This window comes from Anarhichas minor, unplaced genomic scaffold (genome assembly GCF_050575085.1).
Source record: "Anarhichas minor isolate MPS153535 unplaced genomic scaffold, ASM5057508v1 ptg000005l, whole genome shotgun sequence".
In the NCBI taxonomy this organism is placed as follows: domain Eukaryota; kingdom Metazoa; phylum Chordata; class Actinopteri; order Perciformes; family Anarhichadidae; genus Anarhichas; species Anarhichas minor.
The window spans coordinates 4,183,019-4,207,162 of record NW_027466451.1 but is presented as its reverse complement, the minus strand read 5'-3'; the positions used below and the strand labels follow the sequence as shown (position 1 = coordinate 4,207,162).

At 44.4% G+C, this 24,144-nt stretch overlaps 1 protein-coding gene across 1 annotated transcript in view; it reads left to right on the top strand.

Annotated features, from left to right (window-relative positions):
- carmil2 (capping protein regulator and myosin 1 linker 2) overlaps positions 1–4,786 on the top strand; it is a 67,917-nt gene extending 63,131 nt beyond the window's left edge. The window contains exons 39-41 of the mRNA XM_076112875.1: positions 851–940; positions 3,124–3,234; positions 3,312–4,786. Coding sequence (XP_075968990.1) covers positions 851–940; positions 3,124–3,234; positions 3,312–3,844 — 734 coding nt within the window. The 3' untranslated portion in view covers positions 3,845–4,786. The remainder of the gene's footprint in view (positions 1–850; positions 941–3,123; positions 3,235–3,311) is intronic.
- Positions 4,787–24,144: the final 19,358 nt, after the last annotated feature.

The following is a 24,144-nucleotide window of genomic DNA, read 5'->3' as shown; positions in this document are numbered from 1 at the left end:
AGTAATTAATAAATATATGGCGAAATGCCTGTACTTTCGTGTAAATGTTTACGTTACGCCATTACCAGGTTACGCTTGCTCATGCGCGACGGCCATGATCCTTGGCGACTCACATGTGTGGCTTAGTGTTCCAAATGAAGAGACATTTGGCAGGCGGGAACAGAAAAGCAACCGCAAGCGATGCATCCGAGACGAACAGCCAAGAAGAAAATATGATGACGCCTATCTTGCTCTGGGTTTCACAGTGAACGCGGTAGGAGATGAGAGACCAGTCTGTGTTTTATGTCTGAAAACTCTAGCTGCGGATAGTATGAAACTTGTTTTGTTTAGTTTTTCACAGGTTGCACTTTATTGTTATCTTGAAAAGATGTTTAGTGCAAAACAGGTTAATTGCAGCCAATTGCAATAAGCTATTTTTTGCCAGATATTAGTTATTTTTTGCACAGATATAACTTTATTTGCATTGTTCTAACAAAGTGATTGCACATTTTATTTATTCTATTATTTGAAAAAGCACAGACGGAGGAGTCACAAAATGTTATTTCAATAAAAATTAAACATGGACCATTTTGTTACAATTTTGTTGTGGCGGTGGGGCATGAACATTTTTCTTCTTCCAAAGTGGGGCGAGACAGAAAAAGTTTGAGAACCACTGTACTAGAGGAACATCAGGTGTGGTTCAGACGAGGAGTAGAGGAGGATCCTCCGTATGATAACACTCAAGCGTTTAACATCTCAGGGTCTTTATCACCTTTAGTAAGTTCAACATTTAAAAGCCACTTTAATAGCTGAAGAAAAGTTGATTTAACACCTTGAATGTGTGTGTGTGTGTGTGTGTGTGTACCTCCAGAGAGTCTACCTAAGCCACGCCCACACGTGAGGCCCCTCCCACAGCGCAGAGCCGTGTCCGTCCATGAGGACGCTCTGACCATGACACAAGGTGAGGCTTTGTCTTATTATTGATCAAAGACAATGAATAGAATCATAACCGTAAGGGAAGGAATATAAAAACAATGTAAGATCAAACCACGAGTCTGTGAAAGGTTAATGAAGAGATTCACACATTCAAGTTGGTCGAACGTCTCGACTACAGCAGAAGTTCAGAAGATTAGAGAATTTACTGCTTCTTGAAATGTGGGCAAAAGAAAGAGGCTCCAGGTACCTGAGGTGTGGAGGTGAGGTTCATGAGAGGTTAGGTCCTCAGGGTTCCATTGGGTCATGGTCTCTGAAGACCCACGTTAGAATACTCATCATAAACTACAACATGACACTTGGCCTCAAGCAGGAAGTGATATAAGAACAGATTTGCTCTTATTTTGTTAGTATCTTTATGTGATTGGATTATTAAAGAAATACTATTGGTCCATTGATCCTATTCTTACTGTAACACCAGTACTGATGCTGTTGAACTTTATTTAACTGAACCTCGAGTTCTCTACTGCTCAACTTCTTCTTCTTCTTCTTCTTCTTCCAGCCTTTTTTTGGTGGCATCTCTCCAATGCTTGGATATGAGCCAGAGTGTTTGCACACGGCACAACAGCTTAAATAGTGTTTAGGTTGCGTTATAATAATAGCCAACAATCCGCCACATGCCTCCAGTTTATGATCAAGTGGATTCATCATTAAGAACTCCTAGTGAGAGCAGCTTTAGATGGTTCAGAGTATTCGGTGCATCTGGAGTCCACTCTTTATCAGAAAATATAGGAGACATTTCAGAGAATGTTGCAGACCTGATGTGGGTCACAAACAATACAGACTAAAACAAAGGTCACAACCTTTCTGGCTTGTGACCCTTTACAGTCAAGCAGGGTCTACTTGTGACCCACCGTCATCGGTTTCATATGCTGTTGATGCATATGCATATGCATATGCAAAGAGGGAACTTTGTTCTACACAATAAAGATACAATTATTCAGTTGTTCACAAGAGAACAAGCTGAAATATCTAAATGTAATTTAGTGTTCTGTTTCCTATCCTGTTAAACAACAACCCCTCAGGTTTATCCTGCGGCCCTTTGGGGGGCACCGACCCCCATGTTGGGAACCAGTGAACCAAAAGACACGTGTCACATGTGTACTGGCTGAATCCAGAAAGACATACAGAGCTGTCTCTGCCGACACTTAAAAGCTGTGAAAAGATGGAATTCAAGTTTACCACAGCGTCTAACCCTAACCCCAACCCTCTAACCCCAACCCTCTAACCCCAACCCCAACTCCAACCCCAACCCTCTAACCCCAACCCCAACTCTAACCCCAACTCCAACCCCAACCCTCGTCATGGAGAATCTGAAACAAACGGGCACATTTTGTTAATTTATACATACTGATTTAATAAGTCCGGATTAAAGACTAACTCGTGGTCTCCAAGACCCTCAAGTCCCTCTATTTGTCTAAATCTCTCTCAGAGCTGAAGGCAGTGTTATTTTTTAAAGTTTTAGATGTGGGGTGTGTGTGTGTATATTTATACTATATGTTTATTTATCCTTTTTTATATTTGTTATATATTCTAGTTATTTATATCTTTTTTATGTTTATTTACATATTTATTAAGGAAACACTGTGTGCGGCCTTGCTTTTATACCTTTATCCCCTTTTTTGGCCGTTTTATGAATTTTATAGGTACCCACACCGGGGGACGGACCTTGGAGACCCTGGAGTTTCTTTTAATGGTCGACTCCCGTTGCCTGTCTTGCCCCTGCTCTGATGTCTTTTTAAACCTTTTACCCATTTTTAACTGATTCTTTTAGAAGGTTGTTTGCTATGGGGGATTTTTAAGCATATTTATGCTGTTTTAAAAGAACACCTGAGATCTTTTTAGATAAATATTCCCCTTGTGCCCGTGCCCCCCGTGACCTCCATCAGGTGGTCACGTTTTTACCTGAATCTAACCCCAACCCAAACTCCAACCCCAACCCTCTAACCCCAACCCTCTAACCCCAACCCCAACTCCAACCCCAACCCCAACTCTAACCCCAACTCCAACCCCAACCCTCGTCATGGAGAATCTGAAACAAACGGGCACATTTTGTTAATTTATACATACTGATTTAATAAGTCCGGATTAAAGACTAACTCGTGGTCTCCAAGACCCTCAAGTCCCTCTATTTGTCTAAATCTCTCTCAGAGCTGAAGGCAGTGTTACAGAGATCCCCCATCCGATTCCGTGGCAACAGAGGAGACCTGCCCACCTGCACCGAAGATCCATCTAGTGGGGAGGAAGCACAGAAGAGCTCAGGTGAGAGGTGTTTATAATGCTTGGAATCTTTCTTATTCTTTGATTGATTGTTGTTCTTTGGTTCTTCATCCATCCAGCCGGTGACACGGGGAAACAGACAGCTGAGGACAGGAAAGAGGCTGTCCAGAAGGAGGAGCTGAAGGCAGAGCGAGGAAGGACCAAGCACCCTCCTCCAGGAGAAGAGGAGACCCCGGGCTCAGGGCGTCCCTCCTCTGCAGAAACTTCAGCACCCCGACTCTTCAGTCCGACCGCAGCTCGGTCCATCCTGGAGAGGCCTCCGGCACTAACCCCGAGCCTGGAGAAGAAGCCTCCTGTTCCCCCCACGTGGGAGAAAAAGAGCCCCAGCGCGGCCCCACCGTTGCCCCGAACTCTAGAAAAACTGCCGGTATCCCCACCACCCCGAGAAAAGAGCCTGAGCACAATCCCATCCAGATCGCCGGAAAACCCCAGAGTGAGCCCTCTGTCCCACAAGAAGCAGAGCCCCGGCACAGCTCCGGGCACAGCGGATGTGAGAAACAGCACTCAGGAGGGAGGAGAGGCGGTCTCTAAACAGCACACAATGAAGGCAGAGCCAGCAGACCAAAGAACTGATTCCCCTCTGTCTGAATAACACACACACTGACTGACACCAGGAGGCCTGGGAGAGAGAGGAGCCAGGGGTCTGAGATCAGGAAGTACGAGGTCTGAGAACAGCTGTAAAAGTGCTGCTGTGTCCCATGCCAGGGGGGTTCTCTTTGAAAGCTAAACGTGATGTAGTGCACACGGTTGGTGCATTTTTTTGTTGCTAGCTTACAGCTAACGTCTGCTCTACTGGGTGAATAACCACGTACTGCAACGTGCCCAGAACAATGAAAGTTGAATCGATTCATTCTGAAAATACATGTTTTTTTATTGATTAGGAGTGCCCAACCGCAGCCCCTGTTTGTATGAGGCATGTATTATTCGTACTAATCCGACCGCTGGGTTGTTATTGCAGTCTGTGCTTATTTATTCCAAACAAATAAAACGGACGTTAGCTGCGGGGGTAGCATCACACCGTGTGTTTTTTGTGTTGACAGTTCATCTTCTGACTATATTGTCATCTCGTCACGTTGATGAACTGGTGCCATGTAAGGGGACGTTCATATGTTGCATTTTTTTGCGCCGTCAAATTCATTGTTGTCAATGTAGGCGCCCAAAAAGCGAGAGCGACGCTGTCGCTTTGCACAAGTGCTACCAAGCACCTATTTTTCAGGGCGCGATGGCTGCGCCCTGAGATTCAATTTGTACTTGCGCTGCAGCGCACCGCACGTCATGTGACAGGGAATGACCAATCAGAGCTTTTCTTTCTTCCGGAAATAACAGTCTACGAGAAATTAATAAAAGAGAAGTTAATCATTTCAGCAGGCGGCAACCTATGGTTCTTCAGAGTGAAGTCAAAGCTTCATGTGTTAAAGCTGCGTTCTCTCTAGTGACCAGCAGAGGGCGACTCCTCTGGTTGTATAGAAGTCTATGAGAAAATGACTCTACTTCTCTCTTGATTTATTACCTCAGTAAACATTGTAAACATGAGTTTATGGTCTCAATCTCTAGTTTCAAGTCTTCTTCAATACAGCATGATGTTCATTTAGTACATTATGGTCCATTTAGAGTCAAACAGACTGTGAGTGACAGGTCTCTACCAGAGACGTATAAGGCGTCTCTACGTCACTCCTCCTCATTCCAAATATATAACTTCTGTTCACTGGTTCTAAAAAAGACAACATGGCGATGGCCGTAATCCTTCATAACATCAGTCCACAAACCAATGTGTGACGTCACAATGACGACGTCCACTTCTTATATACAGACTGTGCATTTTAGTTCAGAACTATTTGGAGCTTTACTATCCACCCAAAGGAATATTTGACTTGCTTCACCCTTCGACTGTACATAAGAAGGCTTCACTCTGCCGACCAAGGAAGTCACAACATCCGGATGAAAGTTCAGCCAAACTGAGAATCAAGCAGTAAAGCTACCGTGTGGTGCTGGGAATCCATATCTGTGTTCTGACTCTGTTTAGTTTAGTCAGTGAGGTTTGCTCCGGCGTTTCCACGCGGTTTTGATGCAACATGTGAACGGCCCCTAAAAGCTGCAAGACAAGCAGTGATTTTTTAGCTCAAGTTTAAACATGTTTATGAAACAGGACACAGCGAGCTTCAGCTAAACCAGGATGTAAAGTCTTTGCTGTACGCTCTCCACTAAGGGGATGGCTCATCTCAGCGTTTGTGAGTGTCGCTCATCATCATGTCAAAGACACTTTACTGTTTATCACCTGCTGTTCTACATGTTGTCATTATGATTTGATGGGGGGTTTCACGGCCCACCATGTTCTTCTGTAACTTTTCACTTTGCTTCTTGAATTCTTTGTTCCCCAGAAGACGAGACATATTTCATTGTGACTTAGATTGAGTGATTGATCTACATTTAGACATAAATCTGTTTTGCTCCCATTCATTTTTAAATTGGGGATTTCTGGAAAGTGTTAGAATTGTTATGACTTAAAATTTTGACTGCATCAGGATGTCCCGTTAGCTCACTAAGAAACAGACGGGATGTGTGGCAGGAAGTCATAAAGAGACGGCACTTTGTTTTATCATAATGTAGTTTTGAGCAGGAATCCAAATCAGAACCACTTCATTGCCAAGTATGTGCACATACAAGGAGTCTGGCTTGGTGATCGGTGTGTGACACTGAACACAGTGCAATAGTATACGATTTAAGAATGAAGAATAGACAATGATAAAGAAACAATATTAGAGTGTTTTAGAATGAGTGTTACCACTCGATCGCTGTAGTTCTTCAGGGCACAGGTGAGACAGAAACCTGACAAAGAATGAATCAGACATTTGTGTTTGTGGACCAGGTCCATCGGCTCCATCCAGCACACACGATGTGAGGTGGCTGCAGGACATCAGTAGTGCACCGGGACAGTTCCTTGTCATTGTTTAAGCTCATAGTTTATCCTCCGTTAAGAAGGAAACAACATTACACTTTGAATACCACTTCCTGGTGAACTCCAGGTCTCTCAGAACCAACAGGTAGAACAGTTCAACAGCTGTCTTATGTCCTCTCTTGGCACCATATTAGGCGTACTTAGATGAAGACTGGCTCAGCTGTTTGTTTCAGCGAGGGAAACATCCAATCACAGAACAGCACAAGACCTTCCAAATGCTCAGAAACATTCTAAATGTTGGTGGAAACTCTGAGGTTTGGAAGCAGGCAGATACTGAGCTACATCGTGCTCAAGGTTTCATAGACATTTCTAACAATGCCTCCCAGTGTTCTTACACATCCTGCTGTTGCTACAGAGAGGTGAGGTTGCTCCCAACATCTTGATACAAAATATACATAATTAAAGAAGTAAGCTCAACTTTTGGTTATTTTCTCATGATTTGTATACATTGAAAATGATGTCAAATCCATTTGCTTAACACAATTTGTAGTCCCATCATGTCATCCATGTGGGAGAATATGTCTTGCCTTGTTAAGACGTCTTTACATTGACCTCTTTAGAATCTCATGGGACACTGGAGCTCTGCATGTTTCTGTGTGTGACGTTCAAATCAATTCAGGTTCAATCCGTCCGTTACACAAGCGCACATGTGATCACCACGTCCATCCTATCACAGGAGAAGCAGAGGATGGAACAGAACCCCAGTATATGATCAGATATCATGTAAGGTCTATCAGACTCGGGGGGCTGTGGAGAACGCTGTGTGTTTCTAAGAGCAGACCTCAGGTCAGCGGCCTGAGCCTCCGTCTCATCCTGGGGCAGAGTTTATTTTCTACCCTCATGTTTATCTTTGCCTTGCACGCACAGAATATATACAAAACTACATAAAGCAAACAAAAACAAAGTTATGAACAGAGTGTACATCCTTACCTATACTTGTTAATAATTATTAAAATTATGAGTTGTGTCATAATCGTGTACTCTCTTGTTTTGTTTGATGTCTTCCGAGACGGTGATGAGACTGATAGCACAGAGCCTGCATCAGTGAGCTGTGTGTGTGAGGTTGGAACATTATTGAACACATTATTGTGTTTTGGGATCTCGACCCAAACTAGAGACTAAAGGTCAGGATATCTGCCAATGCTGCTTTGATTTTCACCTTATTTTAAATGTTCCATCTTTGTAGAAGTGCAATACAAAATGTCTGTCCTGACATTTTATTGGACCTCGGTGACATGTTACGCAAAATATACATTTTCATGGCTTTTCAACAAGAATATGTCTGGAGACCCTAAAGTTTCTTCCTGCTCCTCTATCAGAACACGTGTCAGAAGGAGCTGGTCTGTGTGACGTAGGACCAACTCCAGCTGACTAACAACTACCTCGCTGTCTCGCGGTGAGTTCCTCGCTGTCTCGCGGTGAGTTCCTCGCTGTCTCGCGGTGAGTTCCTCGCTGTCTCATGGTGAGCCTGTATGTACTCTCATCATCTGAAGCCGTGTAGACACAGTGCATTCACTTTATCTTGGACTGAAGTGTCCCCACAACAACTGAAGAACCCTTTCTCAACACGGGTCGGTACACAGCAGGATTCTCAAGATCTACCGGTTGTCCTTGGGTCGGGACATTAAACTTGGATGGTGTAAGTTTTTTCCGTTTTTATGTTGTTTACTGTTTATTTTGCAGGTTAGCCTGGTGGAGTTAATTGTAGCATGTTGTGCGGCTAATGTGGCTAGCTTCGACTGTAACACAGGCTGGAGCAATACGAGAGTCCATAATCAATACCCTCATAAATGTATTTTAGACTAAGCATACTTTTCTGAACAATAGAACATACTACTAAGTATATATTCATCTTTCAGAATGTGACCGTTTGTGTTTATGAAGCTCTGCTCATTTGTTTTCGTGCCTCAACTCATGGATTTGTCTCATGAGGAAAACTACTTCTTAACACTGCTGTTCATAAAACAGCTTCAAGAGTCTGTCGAAAATGCCACCAAATATCAATCTTTCTTTATTTGTTCTCTCAATCATACAAATACTTTTGATTAGGAGAAGAAACAGAAGCACTAGACTGAGTAGACTGAGATGTGCTGCTGTAGATGAAGTATACATCTATTGTAGATGATTAACTGTTGTATAGTGTCCCATTACACCCTCTCCTGAGACACGGGCCCCAGTTTAGTTTTCTCACACACAGTAAACTACCACAGCAGTGGATGGTTTACTGTGTGGAAAGGTTTTACTGACATCCTGGGATGTTCCAGCCCCGTCTGATTCCCAGAGCGTCAAATACAACATTTAGATTTATTACATTTATTGAGCACAGACATGCTCCCCAGGGCATCAACCACCTTAATGAGCCCGTTAGCTTTCATGTTGACACCCACTACAGGTTTGCAGATAGACAGTGTGTACTGTAGGTAACATGGCTGTATATTCACTCACATTAAAGGTGTTTAATGTGACAGTTAAACAGTTTCCTCCACACAATGATTTATTCTTAACTATGCTCCATTTCTCTCTTACCTCCTACAGGGATCATCAAAGTTCTACTTTACTGAGGAGCAGCAGGAGGCTCCCTGCTGAGAGGCCTGTTGAATACAGCGGGATGATGGTGAAAGGTCTGGGACAGTCTGCAGATAGAGATACACTCTGTATTACTGCATCAGGCTGTCCTTGGACCTTAACTACGCGTAGGCCTAGTCCACATACACAGGTCGTTTTTTAAACAGGGTTTTTCCTCGTTAGGTAAAAAAAGAAAAATCCGGTTCACACAGAAAAAAAGTCTCTGTCCAGATGAAAACGGTAAAACACAATTGAAGCTCAGTCAAGGCCAGTGGGTAGAGTGGGACACACAGACACACACACACAGAGACACACACACACACACACACACCAGCGAAATGACGCTGGGGTCTAGGTGGTGGGAGTGTTGGATAACATAGAAGAGATCTCCATAGTGCATTCTGGTGCCTCTGTTCCTCAACATGTTGGAAGAGTAACTGTATATTTACATGTACGTTATATGTTAGATTGCCGCATGGAGCCCCTACTGTCATGCTAACTGCCTAAGATCTGCGCTACCCCCTGGAGGACCTCCCCAGGGCTACCACGAGCCTTAGCCAGATCTCGCCTCTGTGCCCACCGCCTACCATGACATCGGGGAGGTGTTTAGCAAGGCTCGGGCCCTCTCCTTACCACCTCACCGCCCCTACGACTGCGCTATTGACCTCCACCCGGGTGCTTCGCTCCCTTCCAGTCGGTTATATAACCTGTCTAGACCTGAGAAGGCGTCCATGGAGGAGTACATCTCACAATCTTTGAAAGCGGGAATCATTTGCCCATCCTCATCACCACTCTGACCCGGATTCTTCTTCTTTGTCTTGTCGTATCTTTCATGCGACAGTGCTGTTGAAGTGATGAGGAAGGATGCTCCGTGGACACTGTTCTTGCTGGTATAATAAAGTGTATTACAAACAAGCAACACATGCCATTACGGACGTCTAGATCGCCCGGAGGTCTCAAGTCGAATCTGAAAGTCCCTGCTTCTAGGGCTCTCGCTTCATCTTTATATAGGATACATGTTATGTTTACATCTGGGCGGAACGTAAGAGAATGTATGTGGCCTCCTCATTCTACACATCCACCCTTCTGCCCCTGGTCTCCTGCACGTCTGGTTTTCGTCTAAGACAAATACACTTGGGGTCTTCGCTGTATTGTGCAAGACCTGAAAATATACCACATATTCCCCCCTTCGAGACTTACACAAAGTCTCGAAAAAATAAAAGAAGAGACATACAAGTGTATAATCATGACAAAATTAACAACCCGTCCTTTTTAACATTAAAGCAACGGTACGGAGTATAAAAGTGAGAGTGAAAAACCTGTTAGGCAGCAAATTTTTCTTGAAATATCCATTAAACAATGTAGACAGGAAAATTCTCTCACGGTCCCTCTGCCAAGGCGACCATAAGTAATACTCCATAACACTGAAATGAGGAATTTAGCAATTTGTGTAAGGAAATGACTTAAGCAAATACATATGGAACACTCAGCAAATCAAAACAAAACAATGTCCAAAGTCAGGCTGGTCGACCCATCGCACCTTTCTATGGACCTTTTCCTGCCTACCCCACTGTCCCTAAACATCGAGAAAAAGAAAACATCCGAGGTCCCATTATATTTAGAAACCATCATTTCCCAAGCATTTAATACACAAAGAAGAAAATTCATTTTTAATAATACTAATGTAACATTTCAGAGAAGACATAAGACTGTATAACGCTGCAGTTTCTCAGCAGCCGTGACTCAGGTGTAGTATCGATGATGTCTTGAATCTGGATGTTGTATCGCCAGTCCACGCTCAGAGTCCTTCAGACCATCCGTATTTTCATGTTTGAAGTGTCTGAATCCATTCAGCCCATCGGAGTCCCTGACAATCCACCACCCTCACAGTGGTCTTCCCCCAATATGTTCTAGAATGAAAGAAAAGAAGACCAGTATCTTTTGCATAAAGAACAGATACACATTAAAACATCAAACACCGAATAACAACACTTCTATAAGTAAAATGTGAGATTATAACTCATAATGTCCATTAATCATATTGTTCATTTGTTTCCATACCCCCCCTTCGAGACTAAACAAAGTCTCGAAAGAGCAAAACAAAATCAACACTACAAACTACGCAAGCAATAACAGAGGTAAATAATAGGATTATAATCAAGAGATATTCAAAATGGATATTCCTCCACCACTTCGATCTTTATTGCGTCATCCTCATCCATGTCCGTGTCAGCTTCGTGTAATAATGGCATCAGAGTTTGATCGCCGGGTAGCACAACTCCAACCCATCTAATTATCATTGCCTTTGCAAAGGTCAACAACAGCGTACAAAAACAAAACATCACACACAACGACAGAACGAGCGCTACCAAAATCTGAACTAACACTGCTCCTATTGGCCCCAATTTATCCTGCAACCAAGCATTTGCAGACCATCCCGTGTCTTCTGACGGACCAAACGCATCTCTTATGAGCTTCAATGCCTCTATGACACTAGTCATATTATCAGAACTATCAGGAATCAACGTATAGCAAGCCTCCCCTGTTAAGTTCAAAGTCATACAAAGGCCCCCTTGTTTGGCCAAAATATAGTCAAGAGCCATGTCATGTTTTAGCAACGTCAGTCTGTGGCTTCTCTGAGTGTTTGACAAAAATTCGAAACCTCTTATGGTTTCGTTCGCAAAGCCCTGCAAGGTGTAGGTAATGTTGTCGATGTGATCTGCCAAGAATGTCACCCCATACCATGGAAATAATCCTATACCCCACTTCTCTCCTATACTTATTCTCCAATGGTAAGATTCCAAATTGTGAAACTGTGCCAACGCACGTTTCATCCTACTATGTGAAGCGACATCAGATTGGCCCCCATCTGGCCCTACTCCCTTCTGGATAGTAAGAACCTCATATGGAAGTTTCAACAGTGCCATATAACAGCATCCTGTCCACCCATATGGTAGAAATATGTATGCCTTATCACCACAGACCCACCAAATATCCTTAAAATTCCCTATAGTCACATTCCCCGGCAATATCTGGTTATATACCCTTAAAATTGTCTTCTTTTTGTTTTTTGGTATCTGAAAAGATGCTTCATACGAATCATTCCTATTCTCATGTTCCATTTTACCCAAGTCCATCATATATTTATCACAATCTGATAACCCCATAAACGTTCCCGGCCCATTATAAGTTGTATTTGAACAAAAACAGCTGGTAGCTCCCACTGATGTTACCTCCATTATATCAGGGACCGCTGTTCTGATATCTTCATGCTGATCAAGTAAATTTACATATGATAATTCCGTCAACCAAGAACAAGTAAATCTAGGCCTAAACAGATGCACTGACCAAGACATCAGTGCATCTCCTGCTGACTGCTGGTGATACAACAGCCATGATAATGCATAACTTTGACACATAGTGGTTAGTGGTTCTGGTATCGTCTCTAAAATTGAAGGCCATGAATTCGGCGATAGGACTTTCACCAGACATGGACCATCCGTTTTCACAACCGATCTTACAGAGTGGGTTATTTGCTGGAACCATAAGTTCCTACCTGCCCAAGGGTCTGCAATTTGTAACACCGAAGGATCAAACCCAAATGCCTTCCATTTAGTGTCTCTCTTTTGTACTGTATGGTATTGATCCATCATGTACTCTGGTGCCTGATCAGAGTCACCAAAGTTATTATCTACGTTTGAAATAGTCCTCTGAGCTGTCATGGATGACTCTACATGCTTCTCTTCCATCCTTTGTTCTCTAACTTCAACAATGTCATTACTGTTGTTCACGCTAGGCTCTATTTTTGATATTAGCTTCTGGGTTGCATTAATCACATCCTTAAATGTCCGAGATGTCATATTAGATGTCCGCGTTATGTTTACAAATGTCGTAGGTGCCACAGATGTCGTCACTGTTGTAGCATTCATCCCCTTTGTAGTCATAGCTAGAGTAGTAGTCTGAGTAGTTGTATGAATATTCTTAGTTGTTTCTGGAACTAACGTAACAAGTTTCATCTGTGTACTAATCACCCTTGGAGTGGTTACTGTAGTAAATTGTTTCTGAACCCCTTTAGTACTTGTAGAAATTTCAATAGGCCCCAAATCTCTTATCATGAGTGACATACCATTAACGCCAATGGAAGCGCTGCTATCCAATTTAATCCCGTGTGCTGGCATATTTTGACAATACGATTTTTCAGAACACCATTCATTCTTTCGCACATCCCTTGACTTTGCGGATGATAGACTGCACCAAGACGCTGTTTAATTCCAAGTTTTTGCAAAATCAATTTCACCGTCTTATCCACAAACTCTTTCCCATTGTCTGAGGATATTCGATCTGGAAGTCCCCACCTGCTTATGACCTCTCTACATAAGAACTTGGCAACCGATTGAGCATCTTTTCGTTTTGTTGGACAAGCCTCAGGCCATCGTGAAAATCTGTCCACCACGACTAGCATATACCTTTTCCCTTCAATCGGTTTTATCATGTCAACATAGTCCACAACTAGTTCACGCATAGGACCCCTTGGAGTTGGGATGTGGCCAGGAGGAACCGTCACTCCCCTCCGAACATTGTTTTTCAGACAGATAGTGCACCTGCCTATGACATAATCAATCTGTTCAAGCAAACATGGTGCCCAAAAACCATACTCTTTTGTAATCTTTCTCTTAACTTCCCCCCTTGCAACATGAGCTAAACCATGCGCCTCCTGAATCATCAGACCCAACAGGTCTGGAGGTGATAGTATCAGCCCCTCATGATTTCTCCAAAGTCCAGTAGAATCGCAGGTGGCACCTCGGTCTAGCCACAACTGTTTGTCCATTTCAGGAGCGGATTCCTGCATTAAAATCACATCTTTGAGCGTAATTTTGTCTTCCAAGTTCACTTCATGTGTGACGAGAAGAACTTTGCCCAATTTATCTGCTCCTGTGACTGCTTTTGCAGCTTCATCAGCCGCTCTATTCCCTTGTGAAACCCTTGATGCATCCCTCTTATGCGCCGCACATTTAGCTATTGCTATTTCTTTAGGCTTCATCATAGCATGCAACAATTTCATGATCTGGGCGTGATGTTGTATCGGTGAACCATCCGTTTTCTTAAACCCTCGGTTTTTCCACACCGCTCCAAACAAATGGCACACATTATGTGCATATGCAGAGTCGGTATATATCGTCACTCACTTCCCTTCTGCCAACAAACATGCTTCAGTTAGCCCCACCAGCTCAGCAAGTTGTGCAGATGCAGGCTGTGGTATCTTTTCAGCCTTCTCAACTGCAAATCCAGTGCCTTGGCCTTTTACTATCGCATAGCCAGCACTCAATTTATCGCCCACACGATAACAAGACCCATCAGTCCAATACTCCAGGTCCACCACCTGCAATGGGAGAGCTTGTAAATCTGATCTAAGTCTAGAGTACTTCTCTGCTTCTTGAACACAATCGTGTGGCTCACCGTCTTCTGGAGTTGGCAAATTCTCAGCTGGATTTACCGTAGCACACCTTGCTAGAGTAACATCTTCCTGCTCTAAGAGCCTATGATAGTCTCTGAGCCTAGACATAGTCAAGTTGTTCTTACCATAATTCAAAAGATTTCTGAGACTATGATGTGTAAGAATTGTTACTGGATAACCCATTGTTACAGATGATGCTTTATTGTACATTAGAGAAACTCCCACCATAGCTCTGTAACACAGTGGTAACCCTAGCTCCACTTCTGAATAAGCCGTGGAGTAGTACGAAATAGGTTGACTCGTCCCCGTACCCGTTGGTTGACAAAGAACTGCACATGCATGTTTACCCCCAGTAGAAGTAGATACATATAGCACAAAATTCTTAGAGTAGTCTGGAATTGCTAGCGCCGGAGCCTCTTGCAACTTCTTTTTTGTCGTTTCAAATGCCAAAAGGCCATCGTGTGTCCAGGACAGATTACAGTGTAGCTTAGCATTCCCAGTATCTTTAATCATAGCTCTCAAAGGCCCTGTCAAGCTAGCATAATCCTCAACCCATGCTGAAGAATATCCTGCAATACCAAGAAATGTCATCATCTCTCGAACTGTTCTGGGTTTTGGAGCCTTGCGAATAGCCTCCACATGACTATCAGAGATGCTTCTGTGTCCCTGCGTTATTGTTTGACCCAAATAAGTTACCTTCTCCTTGCGTTTTCTCCCCTTTTTTCCCTTCTTTTGCTCTGCCTTGTATGTGGATACAAGTACCAGCATTATTTTAATTACATCTGGGTTAAGAGTCCCCTCCACTGGCCATGGTTGGTCAATTTCAGGCCAGCGTTTATGCCATTTTTCCGATATTTTTGCAATGTTTGCGATGCCTCTAATTAAAGGATTATTCTTCTGTACCACTTCAACAGGAGTGATTACTTTCGGATTTTTAGTGTTCTTTTTCCCCATTATAATGACTTCCTCTTATGTTCCGTTATTGTACTTTAAGAATTAATTGCTACAATTAAAACTACTCAAGGCTATTTAGATTACTTCCCCCCTTAAATTAACCAATTAGCAATTAACCAATTATCCAATTATCCAATTATCCAAGTAACAAATTAACAAATTAACAATCAATCAATCAACAAATTAACCAATTATCCAATATTCAGCTCAAATCATCAGACAGTCACCATATTGATGTACACCACAGCACAGATCAGAACAAACCACGCACAATAACAAAAATGGACATCTGCAATTGTCAGCAGAGGTTAGACCAAACAATCATATGCCATTAATTAATTAAATGCATTAACTGGTCAATCAGTTGCCAAGTTTTCTATTTATTTATTTCTCCTATCTGCCTAGAGCATGTATTCTTTCATGTGTATAGGAGCAGGTCAGTATCCTCTTAGGCTTATAAATGAAAGCAGGTTTATATGTGTACCATCAATATTACCTACGACTGCTAAAGAGTCTGTAGATAAATTTGTACCGGCCTTTAGTAGATTGAAACGGAAGCCTCCCCGTGGACGTCAGCCAGCCACACTCCGTGATGTGCCGGTCCACTGCCTTGCCTCCCCTTCTCAAATCTCATTCACCGTAAATGACATAACAGACAAGAAACAGGCAATGATTTAGTCTCTTATGAACCCCTTAGGTCCCTTTAACAGCATACATAAATTTTATTCCTAAATTGAACCCCTTACCTAAACATTGTAGCATTTAGTGAACTCCAACTGAACCCAACAGTTCAAATGGCAAAGAAATTCTCTGTATCTCCTAAGAGAGTTTTATCATCACCGAACGCCTTTCCACTCCCACATTCCGACCTCCATCTGGAGGGAATTTTGAGACGAGTGAGGGGGGGGGGGGGGGGGGGTGTCAAACTCTACCCTTCTTAAACGAAGTTCATTGTGCATTTAACAGCTCATTTGTTATTTTACGTCCCTTTTAAGAAGAGCTCATATTTTATTTACTGACTCGTTCAATTCATTAGTCTTCTCAAACGAAGCTCATTGTTTTATAAAATACATCGTTCAATTCATTACGTCTTCTCAAACGAAGCTCATTGTTTTATAAAATACATCGTTCAATTCATTGCGTCTTCTCAAACGAAGCTCATTGTTTTATAAAATACATTGGGCCACATATCTTCCCTTACAAATTATTAAATGTCCCGTTCTCAAATCACCACCTATGTACGTTTATTCAATCATAATATGTTTTTTCTTTCTTTTAACACATCTATTCTCATCCTATGCATTTTTATAGCACACATCTGGAACCCATCAGCAGCTAAGTTTCACACACATACCTTCAGCACTTCTACGCACACCCATTCTCCCCTCTCTTCTCATCCCAAAGTAAACACACACACTCATTCTCTTAGCCTTCATTCACACAGCATGCTTTTTGCCGCTATTTCCTTTTTCTCATAAAATTTATGCTACCTCTGAGGTGTAAATATTTGATGAGAGGCTGCATCAGACACCGTTCGTCAACAAATGTCAGAGTGGTAACAGTCAATCGAATTGTGAATTTACACTCTCCAGTTATTAAACTGACCATAAGATGTCGTTTCAGGTTTTACGCGGCCCGTACTACATGCTCCTACACTTGAGGGCTCTATCCTATCTGATTTTGCGGCTCAATCATATGATCCTTTCCTTTATTTCCTTATCACTCTTTCTTTTACCTTTTTACATTTATTTATTCAAATTACCTGGATCCAGGTTTCCCCAATTTTGTCTTTCTAACTTAATTACGGACTATGTCAGAGCCATCGTTACGCAGTGACTAATATGCATGTGTCTTACCGTTAAGAAGTTGAGGGCCCCTCTTCATTAATCTTGCACGATACTGTTTAGCACACCTTATCGTTACCATGAAGCTATTCTAAACTATTCCTTTTTCTTCACTTTTTATCTTCCCCCTTTTTTACATTAAATTTAGCACGGAGCCTCACTTTAAACATCAAATCAACAGGACATGTCCATAACAAGAAGGTTCTTAATTTACGGTGTGTCCAAGCAACTCCACATAACAGCCCCAATTTATGACCAGCATTCAATCGAGAGAGCTCACCGTATGTGAAGTGGTAATAGGAAACCGCAAGGCCACCTCCGATCCGGTTCGTGACGCCATCTTTGTCGTATCTTTCATGCGACAGTGCTGTTGAAGTGATGAGGAAGGATGCTCCGTGGACACTGTTCTTGCTGGTATAATAAAGTTTATTACAAACAAGCAACACATGCCATTACGGACGTCTAGATCGCCCGGAGGTCTCAAGTCGAATCTGAAAGTCCCTGCTTCTAGGGCTCTCGCTTCATCTTTATATAGGATACATGTTATGTTTACATCTGGGCGGAACGTAAGAGAATGTATGTGGCCTCCTCATTCTACACATCTCCCCTTCTGCCCCTGGTCTCCTGCACATCTGGTTTTCGTCTAAGACAAATACACTTGGGGTCTTCACTGTATTGTGCAAGACCTGAAAATATACCACAGTCTCTAAGAAGGATAAGAGCCTCCGGCCCTGCATCGACTATCAGGGTCTGAACAGCATCACCACCCGGAAAAAATACCCTCTGCCACTGATTAATTCTGCGTTTGAACCCCTGTCTGGAGCCACAATCTTCACCAAGCTTGACCTTCGCAACGCATACCACCTGGTGCGGATCCGAGCAGGGGATGAGTGGAAGACAGGGTTCAACACCCCCCTCGGTCATTTCAAGTACTTGGTCATGCCGTTTGGACTAACCAATGCCCCAGCAGTTTTCCAGGTGTTGGTAAATGACGTACTCTGGGACTTCCTGAACCATTTTGTGTTCGTGTACATAGATGATATCCTCATCTATTCTGCGGACCTTCAGGAGCATCAGCGCCACGTTCGGTTGGTCCTCCAGCGCCTACTGGAGAATAAGCTGTTTGTGAAGGCAGAGAAATGCATGTTCCATGTGACCTCAGTTCAGTTCCTGGGATTCATCATTGAGAAGGGTCAAGTGAGGACTGATCCAGAAAAGGTCAAGGCTGTAACTGAATGGCCGACTCCCTCCTCCCGGAAACAGCTCCAACAATTTCTGGGGTTTGCCAACTTCTACCGCCGATTCATCCTGTCACAACGTTCGGACTCGGACTCTAAGCTTCGCCCTTGCGCCTACTATTCCCGCCGGTTGAACCCAGCGGAGAGAAATTACGACGTTGGAAACCGGGAACTGCTGGCAATTAAGCTGGTTCTCGAGGAGTGGAGACACTGGCTAGAGGGGGCTGTTCATCCGTTCGTGGTCTGGACGGACCATAAGAACCTGGAGTACATTCGGACGGCCAAGCGGTTAAACTCTCGCCAGGCTCGGTGGTCACTATTCTTCAGACGTTTCGACTTCTCCATCTCCTACCGCCCAGGCCACAAGAATACCAAGCCTGACGCTCTCTCTCGCCAGTGCTCTCCCGAGGGTCACTTCTCCAGTCCTGGTACCATCCTCCCTGCAACCTGTGTGGCAGCCTCTCTCACCTGGGAGATCGAATCAGTGGTGCAGGACGCTCTCCGGACCCAGCCAGACCCCGGAGGCGGGCCTCCCGGCCGCCTCTTTGTTCCCCTGTCCGCACGCTCCCAAGTGTTCCAGTGGGCGCACACCTCCCGGTTCTCCTGTCACCCTGGTGTCAGATGCACCATTGATCTGCTTCGGAGAACCTTTTGGTGGACATCGCTGGAGGCAGACACTAGAGCATTTGTCCTCGCCTGCTCAACCTGTGCCCGCAATAAGGCGTCACACCGACCTCCCGCCGGCTTGCTGCAACCCCTCCCGGTGCAACATCATGCCTGGTCCCATATCGCCCTGGACTTCGTCACAGGCCTGCCACCCTCGCAAGGAAACACGGTCATCGTTACGGTGGTTGACCGCTTCTCCAAGGTGGCTCACTTCCTCGCCCTGCCCAAGCTTCCCTCAGCTCAGGAGACTGCTGACATCATGGTCAGCCAGGTGTTCCGTCTGCATGGGATCCCTGTGGACATTGTGTCAGACCGAGGCCCGCAGTTCATATCCCAGGTCTGGAGAGCTTTCGGCCGGGTCCCCGGCGCAACCATCAGTCTGTCCTCTGGGTTCCACCCCCAGTCCAACGGGCAGACAGAGAGACTTAATCAGGAGCTTGAGGCCTCCCTCCGCTGCGTGGCAGCATCGAATCCCTCCAGCTGGAGTACTCACCTGCCTTGGGTGGAATATGCCCACAACTCCCATACATCATCGGCTACTGGTCACACTCCATTCGAGGCCTCCCTGGGTTACCAGCCACCTCTGTTCCCCGCTCAGGAGGTGGAGATAGCCGTTCCCTCAGTTCAGCTCCACCTTCGTCGCTGTAGGAAGGTGTGGAGGGAGACCCGGGCGGCTCTTCTTCGTATGGCGGAACAAAATAAACGTTTGGCGGATCGCCGCCGCATCCCTGCTCCACATTACCAAGTCGGTCAAATGGTGTGGCTCTCCACCAAGGACTTCCCATTAAGGACCGAATCCCGGAAGATGTCCCCCCGGTTCATCGGCCCTTTTGAGGTCCAGGCCATTATCAACCCTTCCGTGGTTCGTCTGAAACTCCCTTCATCCATGAGGAGCCACCCGACGTTCCACGTGTCACTGATCAAACCGGTGTCCACCAGTGCCCTGTGCCTTCCGGCCAGACCCCCACCACCCGCCCGACTCATCGACGGAGGCCCGGCGCATACGGTCAACAGACTTTTGGATGTTCGCCGTCGGGGCCGGGGTTTCCAATACCTCGTGGACTGGGAGGGATACGGTCCTGAGGAACGCTCATGGGTGCCCCGCTCTAGGATCCTCGACCCCACTCTAATTCTGGATTTTCGTCGACTGCATCCGGACAAGACTGGCAGACCGCCTGGAGACTCCCGTTGAGGGGGGGGGGGGTACTGTCAGGTTCCCTGTCTGACCCATTGTGTGTTAACCTCTGTTTCCCCCCCAATCTCCTCTCCTCATGTGTCTGTCATTCCCCTGTTTGTTTTGTTATGCCATGTGCTTGGTGGTGTTTTCTCGGGCCTGCCTCCAGACACCTCCCATTGCCACAGCCCTGATGGATGCACAGCTGCGGACAATCTGGCTCGTTACCCGGCAGCATATCAACCCTGGTCTTGCAGACCTGGGTTGTCAGTCCGTATTGTCTTCTGCCTCGGTAGCCTCCGCCGCCATTCCGTAAGTTGAACCCCGTTGTATCTTCCCGAACTAATCTCTCTCCTCTCTGCTACGGGTGTAGAGTACTGGTCGATCTGCGTACTCGCCGGTGTCAAGCCACGGGACATCACACTGTTGAGCTGCCTGCCCTCCGGTGTCGGACCACGGGCTCCACACCTTCACAGACCTTCAAAATAAAATCTGTTACATCGGACTCTGTCTCCTGTGGTCTTGCGTTTGGGTCCTACCCGTGAACTCCCGTGACAGTCAACCCCGGGGGGTTCACCTGAACTCAGACACTCCTGAGAGAGCAGCTGAGGCCAGCCTTTGTTTGGTCACTCATTTGGTAGGCTCCCTTTCTTTCCTTTTATAAATATGTTTAAAAGCATGATTTTAAGAGTGAACTTGTAGAAACATGATGTATTCTCTCTAGCTGTGTGAGATAATGTTAAACATGTGTTATCTGCTGGATTCATGTTTGCTGAGGGACTAAAACTTGGAGGGATTGCTTTGGCTCACCAACCAAGAAGAAAGGTATGCTTAAGCAGAACGGAGATGTTTTTTATAAGTTTTTAGTCCCCTGAACACTATATTAACATGGTTCTTATAAATCTAGATTCACCTGCATGTCTTCCACTAGGAGGGGATGGTGTTCCAGTCCAGAAAGGTATTGTTTACTCTTACACTGCATGCTTCATAAAATGTTTGTGTAAAGGTTCCTTTTTGTATATTAATGTGTTATAGTTTTAATCAAAGACACTAGTTTTTCCATACTAGATATGTGCCTTTAACAGATCAATTCAATGGGCCACTTTCTGTATATGTTCTTGTGGGCCTTTGTGCTGTGCTGAAGGGGGACCGAGTGGTAGAGCTGGTATCTTGCATGTGTATCTTAATGTGTGGTTTGAGTCACCTTAGCGTGTAGCGAGTAGGTCCATTTGATTTGATTTGGGTTCATGTGCAGTGGTTTATTCATTATTTGCTTACATATTTTGTGACAAATTCCTCTTTTTACTCATAACTCCACACTGACCTCCCTGATGGTGCAGTTTAGCCCCACGTTGTTTATTTTCTTCATTCGTTTTGATTTATCTAATTTTACAATTTATTCCAACCCTGGAGACAAGTCTTTTATTCCATGCATTGTCAACAAAGTCTATATCTTCAGTATAGTCTCTAGTTCCAGTTTGTTCTGGGTCTTGTGCATCGAGTATCACCTGGTCACAATAACAGGTATAGGTGCTGCTGTCCTACTTCTTGACTAACATGGCCAGTATGACAGGCTTCAACTCTGCCACTAGAAGTGTCTTCTTCGGTGCAGCCAGAGAATCCTCCACGTCCACATACCTGTTTCCAGTCTCGTTTTTAGGAGCAAGCCGACGTCCAGTTTCTCAGCAGAGAAAGCATCTTCCTCCTCGTTTCCCTGCCGGGAATCTCACCGGTTACTCCGGGTCACGCTGTGCAGGTAACAACCTTTTCGGCACCACGCATTCTCCAGCTAAATCCAGCAAACGATCCATGCACACCACAGGGCCGAAAATCCCTAAACTCATACCGGCGTCCCTCAGAGCCGGCTCCTCGTGGCTCCTCGTGGCTGCAGCTCCACGCGCTCCGCATTCATTCACTTCAAGCCGCTCAACAATCAAGGTAAAGACATTAATCAGCAGGTGCTAGTTTTAGGTGCTGTCCAAACCGTAACATTGTGTAATGTTCCACTTACGAGTCGGAGACAGAGTGAAGTCCTTGCAAGAGGTTTATTAACAGAAACCGTCAACAACAGTGCCGAGCAACTCCAGCGAACATTATCGGTCTTCGTACAGTGTTTCATCAACTCTCTTCTTCGTTGGTTCCGGTCTAACGACCTTGACTAGCTCCCGACACAGAACAGGTAACCCCTCCTCCCCTCTGCTCTACCAATCACAGGCACGCACCTTGACTAACGTGTACAGTGCGTCCCGTGATTGGCCAGAGAGAGGGAGGTGACAGCTTGACCCCTCTACCAGCTCTTACTGTACAGGGTCGCTACAATTGTTTCATTTTCTCTTGGCGTTCAACGGAAGAACTATTACCAATGAACCTACCTTTACCACAACGGGATCTATAAGGCTCATCTTAAAGCAGGGATATTAGAGACACACGCAGCTAGGACGTATTTAACCCCTCTGTGTCCTAAGAGTATTAGATATGCAGCGTTGCAGGCTCACTAGGTGGAACTTGAAGACATTGTCATGGTAAAAGAACAACTTGCAAGGTTCTCAGTACCTTAGTGTAGCCATCCCAACCCGTGGCATTTATGGTAAGTAACTACAAGTACAGTCGTTCGGGACTGACAAGGTGTCAGTGGTAGATCTCAGTGAGCAAAATATTACCATCAGTGATGGCTAAGAAAACGGAAAATCAATGTAGACATGAAATCAAAACGACAGTTAAAGGGACACAATTGTTCATGGTGATTGAGATGCACACATCCTTAAGATGTGACACATTTAAAGTGTGGACAGCTGAATGAGCTAACAGGACCACGTTTACATCACTTCAACCAAAACATGGTGGTGCAGCACATGACAACATTCAAATATGACATGAGACAAGTCTGGCATTTAAACACTTTTATTATATATTATACTGCTAATAACATGTTTCAGGTTCTCTTTGCTCTCTATCTTTGCATACAGGTGTTTCATCCTCACTGAATTATGACTTATCTGTCTCAAGTTTCACATTTCACTTCTAAAAATAAAACATCTTTATGTAAAACAACAGGCATCTAAAATCCAAGAGTACATTTCATCCACTGTCACAAACTGAAGTACATCTCTTTGGCTAGCTTTCAAACACTTTCCTCTGCTCTCATGTAAAGTAGACATGACACACGTGTCTCATCACGAAGAGTCCCAACACACTGTAAAAGATGGAGGCGGAGACTAGAACCCTGACCCTGCAGACAGTGAGGTCCGTGGATTATCTGAGTAACAGTGAATCAGATGTAGTTTCCTCAACAAATCAAATCCAAACTATCTGGGTTTGTGTTTTGCAAACTGTATTGTTTCATGCTGCAACTGTTCATTAGTTAGTCCTTTCAAACATGCTGGTGTTGAAAGCATACTACAATAAATGAACCATACCAACACAAACCACCTTTTTGAGGCATTTGAGGTTCAGGTTTCGTGTCATTCTGGAGCCAGTAACAGTCAAACCAATGGACACAGCATGTAGAGCTAATGACTGATCCCAGTAACGTCACAAACAGCAAGGGACTGTGTGATAAGGTGTTGAATCTGTGAGTGAACATTGTAAGTAGGGCAGCATTTGAATGTTGGGGCTCTAACTGTAAGAGTCTTAATCTAACAAGGAGCACAGTCGAATGGACCATACTGATGCTTTGTTCATATTCTCCACCTCTCGGGCATTCATTAGCTCAATCATTTCATTATAATATGGATTTGAACTGACAGAGAGATGCTCTGGTGGTGTGGTGATGGAGCTGTACACGGGGTCGGTGGGTTCAAGGATGCTCTGATATCTCAGGTTTGAGAGTCGCCTGCCCATCAGGAACCTTTTCATGTGAGAAAAAACTAAATTCATATTTGTGTTAAATGAGTTGCAAAACTTGAGCTGGGAGTTAATTTGGGAATATTAGGTAGCCATCAGCCAATCCCTCAGGAAGTAAGGAAAAGAGACTTTTATATCTTGGAAGACAAAAGAGATCAATCAAGAAACCATACTGTGGAAGTGAATGAATTTAAGAT